The 7571-nt window shown below is 35.5% G+C and overlaps 1 protein-coding gene across 1 annotated transcript; it reads right to left on the minus strand.

Annotated features, from left to right (window-relative positions):
* Window positions 1-399: 399 nt before the first annotated feature.
* Window positions 400-1622, minus strand: LOC113633284 (spliceosome-associated protein CWC15 homolog). Its single transcript, XM_027131363.1, is given in 3 exon segments — window positions 400-1029; window positions 1248-1376; window positions 1378-1622. Coding segments are annotated over 3 exon segments (696 nt in total). The 5' UTR covers window positions 1597-1622; the 3' UTR covers window positions 400-681.
* Window positions 1623-7571: the final 5949 nt, after the last annotated feature.

The raw sequence follows: 7571 nt of genomic DNA on the forward strand, positions 1-7571 counted from the left end.
AGTGTTTGCCTCTGATAAAATGAAAGAGAACTGAAACACTCCTCTATTAATCTTACATGAAACATACAGCCTGGCATGACTTGCACAAAAGTAAAGAAAACCTTATTTTATCTATTTTTTTCTCCAATACTAATTTTGCTTCCCCTAAGAATCTAATCAGATTAGGAATTTGGCAATTAAATTAGAAAATAAATTCCAGTGGCATATAAAACATGTGAAAATATTATATAATGGCTTTAACCAGGCTCTTACTTCATAAATTGATAGGCAAAGACATCATTTTTAATGGTAATCTTGAATGAAGCACCCATTAAATGTAAAAAATGTATACCTTATTTTTCACTGAACATGTGTGTTGGTTCTTTCCTCTTTATCTTTCTCTTGTAATTAGTAAAAATCTTTTTTTTTTGACACAGATTATTAAAAATACTTATTACAAGCAGATTCCTTTTCCCATATTCAAAAGAAAAACGTATGACTGGAAATACTGAGATGGCAACTGGTGAAACCAATTCCCAGTCCTTATCAAGTTAGGAATCAATAAAGGAAAAGATACTTTGGAACTTAAAATTAGGGAAGCCTATACACAATTTAGATGGGGGGGAAGAGAAAAACAAAAAAAACAAAATAAAGTCATATCATTTACATTTTACAGCCTTTAATTAAGCACATAAAACTGTACTATTTAATATATTTTTCCATGAACTTTTTGTGAAATTCAGATCGCAGCGTATCATTTACAAATCTTTTGTCTTTCTTCTGATCATCTACACCTTTTGCACAGTTCTTGAAAACAACATCATCATCCCACCTTCTTTTAACTTTGAAGTTGGCCTGAGGCTGGGATGGGCCAGTGAGATTAAGGAGAGGGTTTCTACTCAGAATGTTTTCCATACAAATCCTTTCTTCTTCAGCCTTTTGTTCTTGTTCCTTCCTGGACTGCTCTTCAGCTCTTTCTTTTTAAATTTTTTCCAGCTCCGCAAGAAGAGCTGCAGTATCATCATCATCACTCTTCTCTTCAAAATCTTTTTTTTTTTTTTTTTGTGGTACGCGGGCCTCTCACTGTTGTGGCCTCTCCCATCACGGAGCACAGGCTCCGGACGCGCAGGCTCAGCAGTCATGGCTCACGGGCCCAGCCGCTCCGCGGAATGTGGGATCTTCCCAGACTGGGGCATGAACCCGTGTCCCCTGCATCGGCAGGCGGACTCTCAACCACTGCGCCACCAGGGAAGCCCCCCCTCTTCAAAATCTTCATCTTCCTCATCTGTTAGAGGGTCGCCTGCATTGAGGTTGGCAGCGGGAATCTGGTCCAACCGAGGCTTCTTTGACACTGAAGAGGAGGTTGTATGTTCTCGGGTTGGTCGGTCTCTGTTTTTTTTCTCTTGCAGCAGCTCTCTCTCTCTCTTCCAACTCTCTCCTGAAGTCACGGTTCTGAACTTCTTCAGGGGCATCCTGAGTGGTCTGTCTATATTTTATCTTTGTATGAGAGGGTAGGTCTCTGCTTGAATATTGCTTTGAGAGTTGGCTCAAATCACCTTCTCCTTTACCTCTCCCCGCTCTTGCAGGTTCAAAAGTTGGCCTAGCTGCTGTTGTCATCTTAGTCTGCTTTCCTGCTGCTGCTCACTTTTAGTAAAAATCTTTAAAGGGGACAATTGTGGCAAAGAAAGAAAGGCTAGAATAGAAGACAACCATACAAAAATGGAAAAGATTGTCATAGCCATTTCATTCTCTATCGGTAAATGTTCCTTCTACTTGTGATATATACAGATGGACTGTTAGCTCCTGAGGTACCAAACAGCCTGCATGTTTTGCAAAATGTTTCCTGAATCTGTATCACATTCACCTTCACTGTATTTATCAAAACTGCATACATGCCCCTTATACTACTGTTTACCTGTTTCCTTACCTCAAAGTTTAAGCTTTCTATGTATTTTAGATTTACCTTAAACAAGAGTATCTGGGAAAACAAGCATGTGTGCTTTTTCCTAATGTATATTAAAATAAACACTAAATATTAAAATAAGCATCTGTCCATGCAACACGCATCAAATATTTCATATCCCCAGTGGAATTTGTACCACACTTTGGGAAACAAGACTTACTGCTATCAACACCAGAGTCACCCTTTCTTGCAAAATGAATAAAACAGTACCTCCAGTCACTATATCTATGGAAAAGACTATATTGCAGTCCCTCAAGATCAGTTTGCATCATGTCCAGAGTATTTGGGGGATTATTTCCATTCTGTAGTCAAATAAAAAATACAAAAAAAAAAAGCCTTTGAAATAGAGGTTTCTCCACTTACACTGCCAGAGAGCGTATGAAGGACTTCCCTACATCCCAGCCAGGAAGTCACAGCAGAGAACTGGCAGCAGCCCTATTTTGTAAGGCTGTCCACTGACAGAAATGCCCAACTGAAGGCCTGAAATTGAAACTAATGATTGACCAGGAGTTTCAACAGCTTTTCTCTTAATTCTGGCAATGGAAATAATAGTGAAGTTATTCAGTGTTTGAAAAGTAAATCTTCACTGCTTTTCGGTCTTGCATTTAGAAGAGTGTTGAGGAAATAGTAAACAAATTTCTTTTCAATAGTTGCATTCCCCTTGGAGAATTTACATTCCTTCCTAACATACCTCAAAGAGCTATAAAAACACACCAGTTCAAAAGAGGAAAAAGGAGAGTTAATATTTAAAGGAGCAGTTAGGAATCAATTACCCTCAGTTTAATAATAGTTAACATTTATTGAATACCTAAGATATGTCCAGGACTGTGCTAATCATTGTACTTGCATTATCTGTTCTGTTACAATCACAATAACCCAATATGTAGGGAACTTTTATTACCATCATTTTTCAGAGGAAAACAAACAGAAAAGTTTTGGACAGAACTCAAACCCAGGGTTCTCTGACTCCAGAGATGAAGCTTTTAATCATTACATATATATAAACTCTCAGTCAGTTCTCTGAGAACCTCGGTTGAATTCCCAAATTAACTATCCTCCTGATTTTTAACATACATTTCCTTATTTGTTACACCAATAAGAAGCACAGAACTTGATAGCCAATTAGACCAAAGGAAAGTTATAATAGTTGAAGATGAAAGCTATCAAGAAAAGTTAACAAATATATTTACTGTATGTCAATCATTTTACATATATTATCAAATTTAACCCTCAAAACAAGCATATAATACCCATTTCACAGATGAAGAAACTGGGGCTTTAGAAAATAAGGAACTTGACCAAAGTTATATACAAGTGGCATTTTAACCAGGCATTCTGACTATGGGGCCCATTATCTTACCATGCTAAAGGAAATTCTCTAAAATAAGGGAAAAGAATCATTTTCAGGGTATTTATATGGAGGACTTTGACCAGTCCTCATCTTCACTGAGTGAAAAGGACAAGATTAATTCATCATCCTCAAAATTGGATCCTGGGCTGGCAGCATCAGCACCATCTGGGATCTTGTTCATAATGCAAAATGTCAGCTCCTACCCAGAACTACTGAATCAGAAACCTGAGTGTGGGACCCTGCTTCTTTTTAACAAGCCTTGTAGGTAATTTTGATGCTCATGAAGTTTGAGAACCACTGGTTTAAAGCACTACTCCCTTACTCTGGCAGCACCTTAGGATCACTTGAGATCTTTACATAAATAAGATGCTTGGGCTTGTCCCTAGAGATTCTGATTCAGTTGATCTGGGCGGCAGCATAGACAATGGTATTTTAGAAAATGTTATCAGGTGGTTCTAATGTGCAGTGTGGTTGAAAACCAATGGCTTAAAATTGAAAGAGCTAACCAAGAAGAAAGGCTGTGAAAGAGCTGGATTTGTTCTGTACAGAGAAAGAATAAACTTACTTGGATATGCCTAAAAACATTTCTGGAGAGTTCTTGAATTCTAGGATTATAAAACAGTGACCTTATTGCCTTTGAAGTGTTATATATCTAATTTCTGAAGCATTTAAGGACACAAAGATGACCACATATTAAATAAACTGGACCCAAGAGATTAAGCACCTCCATGGTTCATACTGTTTTGTTGCTGTTAAAGTACTTTATCTCCTAAATTTATGTTTTTATAAAGCCTTTAAGGAATAAAATATTTATGTCTCGATCACTTGATGAGCACAATGTTGACTTTCATCTAATAATTTACGATTGCTATTATGATGACATTTTGTCTCTGATCTCATAAAGCGTTCTTATTTGTTCCTCCCAAAATAAGCAGTCAGTGCCTGTGCTGTTATCTCTAACCACTCCAATATCTGATTCACCTGGGATGAATGAATGGGAAAACCGCAGTGACAAGTCATCTTTCCCAAATAAATTACAAAAGCTTTAGAGTTACTAGTCGCAATCCATGATATATAACCTGCATGGATTCTACACCTTCCACAAGGAAACCATGAACTTTGGAAATAACTTTTTTCTTGTATTAAACTGCCACCACATGTCTATAGCAGCACTATTCACAATAGCCAAAAGGTGGAAACAACCTAACTGTCCATCAACAGAAGAACAGATAAACAGACTGTGGTACATCCTTACAATAGAATGTTATTCAGCCACAAAAAGAATGAAGTACTGACACATACAACAACACGGATGAACCCTGAAAACATTATGCTAAGAAGCCAGACAAAAAAGGTCACATTTGGTATGATTCCACTTATATAAAACATCCAGAATAGGTAAATCCACAGTACAGACAGTAAGTAGGTTAGTGGTTTTCCAGGGATTGCAGGTTAAGGGGGAGTAGGGAGTGACTGCTTAATAAGTACAAGGTCTCCTTTCAGGTTGATAAAGTGTTTTGGACTTAGTGGTGATGATCGCACAACATTGTGAATGTACTAAAAGCCACTGAGTTGTATGCTTTAAAACGGTTAATTTTAATGTTATGTGATTTTACCTCAATAGAAGATAATTTTTAAAATGACTGGCACTACTTCTCCAAAAAGCACATTTGGCATCTGTGTTTTCTTTAGATTACCATAAGATGCACGGAAGTAAAACATGCAATTTTTTTTCACTTTCATTTTGAAATAATTATAAATAGGAAACTGCAAAGGTAGTATAGGGAGGACCCATGTAATCTTCATTCAGTTTCCCCACCAGTCGTATCTTACATAATTAATATAATCAGGAATTGGACATTAGTACAATGAGCGTGTATAGTTCTATATCAATTTTTTACTGCAATATTCACTTTATTGTGGTAGTCTGGAATCAAACCTGCAATATCTCCACGGTATGCTCCTATTTCTTTTCTCCAGGTGGGACAAACTCTATGGTTCAATTTACACCATCATCCCGGAGATAGACTTATCTGAAAGCAAGTTTTTGCTGGGCTTTTTCTGTTTTATTACATGTATAGACTCATATAACCACCACCACAATCAAGAAACAGAAATATTCCACCACCACAAACATCTCCCTCATGCTATTCCTTTAGAATTGTACTCATATTCCCTCCTCAACACCAACCCTAACCCCTGGAAGCCACTAATCCGTTTTTCCATCTCTATAACTCTGTCATCTCTAGAATGTTATATAAAGGGAATTATGTAGTATGCATCTCTTGAGACTGACTTTTTTCATTCACTGTAATGTCCTTGAGATCCAAGTTGTGTGTGTGCATTCCTTACTATTACTGAGTAACATTCCACGGTATGGATGTACCACAGTTTGTCTAACCATCACCTATCAAGGGACAATTTGGTTGTTTCTAGTTTGGGGCTATTACAAATAAAGCTTCTATGAACAATTGTGTACAGGTTTTTGTGTAAACATAAATTTCCAATGAATATTTAATAGATGCCCAGGAATACGATTGCTGGATTGTATGGAAAATGTATATGTTTAGAATTTTTTAAGAAACTGCCAAACTGTTGTCAAGTGTCTATACCATTTTATATTCCCACCAGCAATATATGAGAGATACACTTTCTCCACATCCTTGCCAAATGTTGATTTAGTATTGTTACTATTCCTTATTTCAGCTGTTCTAAGAGGTGTGGAGTAATATCTCATCATTATCTAAATTTGTATTTCCCTAATGGTTAGTGATATTAAATACCTTTTCATGCACTCATTTGCCATAATATACTCTCATCAGTGAAATTTCTCTTCATGTCTTTGCCCATTTTTAATTGGATTATTTGCTTTTTATATTGATTTTTGAAAGTTCTTTATGTATTCTACATGAGTCTTCTGTCAGATATATGGTTTGCAAATATTTTCTCCTAGTCTGTAGCTTGTCTTTTTAATTTTCTTAATAAGGTCTTCATAAAGCAAAAGTTCTAATTTTGATAAAGTCTAATTTATCACTGTTTTATGAATAATACTTTTGGTGTCTTCTTTAAGACATCTTCACCAAGCCCTAGGTACTAAAGATTTTCTGATGTTATCTTCAAAATGTTTATAGTTTTACATTTAAATGTGCTAAACATTTTAAGTTAATTTTCATATAACATGTAAGGTTTAAGTTGAAGCATTTTTGTTTGTGGATATCCAACTGCTCCAGCACCATTTATTGAAAAAATTATTCATCTTCCATTGAATTGCTTTTGCACATTTAGAAAAAAAAAATCAACTGGCTATATTTGTCTGGGTATATTTCTAAGTTCTTTATTCTATCCAATTGATCTCTGTGCCTCTCCTTTCACCAGTACCACCACAGTCTTGGTTTCTGTAGTATACCATCATTCTTGAACTCAAGTGGAGTGATTCCTACCAGTTTATTCTTCTTTTTAAAAACTGTATAAGCTATTCTAGTTCCTTTGCTTTTCCATATAATTTTAGAATAACTTTGTCTATGTCTATAAAAAATCTTGCTGAGATATTTATAGGATCTGCATGTTAATCTGGGGAGAACTGACATATTTACTATGCTTTACACTCATTTTAGATCTTTGATTTCTTTCATCAGTGTTTTGTAGTTTTCAGCATACGAGTACTGCATATTTTATTAAATTTACACCTATTTAATTTTTTGAGTGAATATAAATGGTATTTTTATTTAATTTTGGTTTCTACATCTTCACTGTTAGCATATAGAAACATAACTGATTACTGAATGTTTATTTTATATCCTGCTAACTTCCTGAACTCACTTATTAGCTCTAGAAGTTTTTCGTAGATTCCTTTGATTTTTTTTACATAGACCATCATGTAATCTGCAAATAGGGGCAGTTTATTTCTTCCTTTCTAATTTATATGTCTTTTGTTTCCCTTTCTTGCCTTATTCCCCTGGCTAGAACTTCTCCACAATCTCTTCTACAAAACAGAAGAGCAGGGACACTTCTCAACTCATTCCATGAAACCACTATTACTCTGATACTAAAACAAGACAAAGATAGTACAAAAATTAAAACTCCAGACAAATATCCTTCATGAATATATGAGCAAAAAAATATTAGAAAATAAAATCCAGGAACATATAAAAAGAATTACACTCTATGAACAAGTAGAGTTTATTTCAAAGATACAAGACTGGTTCCATATTTGAAAATCAATCAATATAATCCACTATATTAACAGGCTAAAGAAGAAAAATCACCCAATCACATCAA

The sequence above is a fragment of the Aethalodelphis obliquidens genome, unplaced genomic scaffold, assembly GCF_003676395.1.
Source record: "Aethalodelphis obliquidens isolate GAN/ISIS:26980383/991018 unplaced genomic scaffold, ASM367639v1 scaffold39, whole genome shotgun sequence".
NCBI classification, from domain to species: domain Eukaryota; kingdom Metazoa; phylum Chordata; class Mammalia; order Artiodactyla; family Delphinidae; genus Aethalodelphis; species Aethalodelphis obliquidens.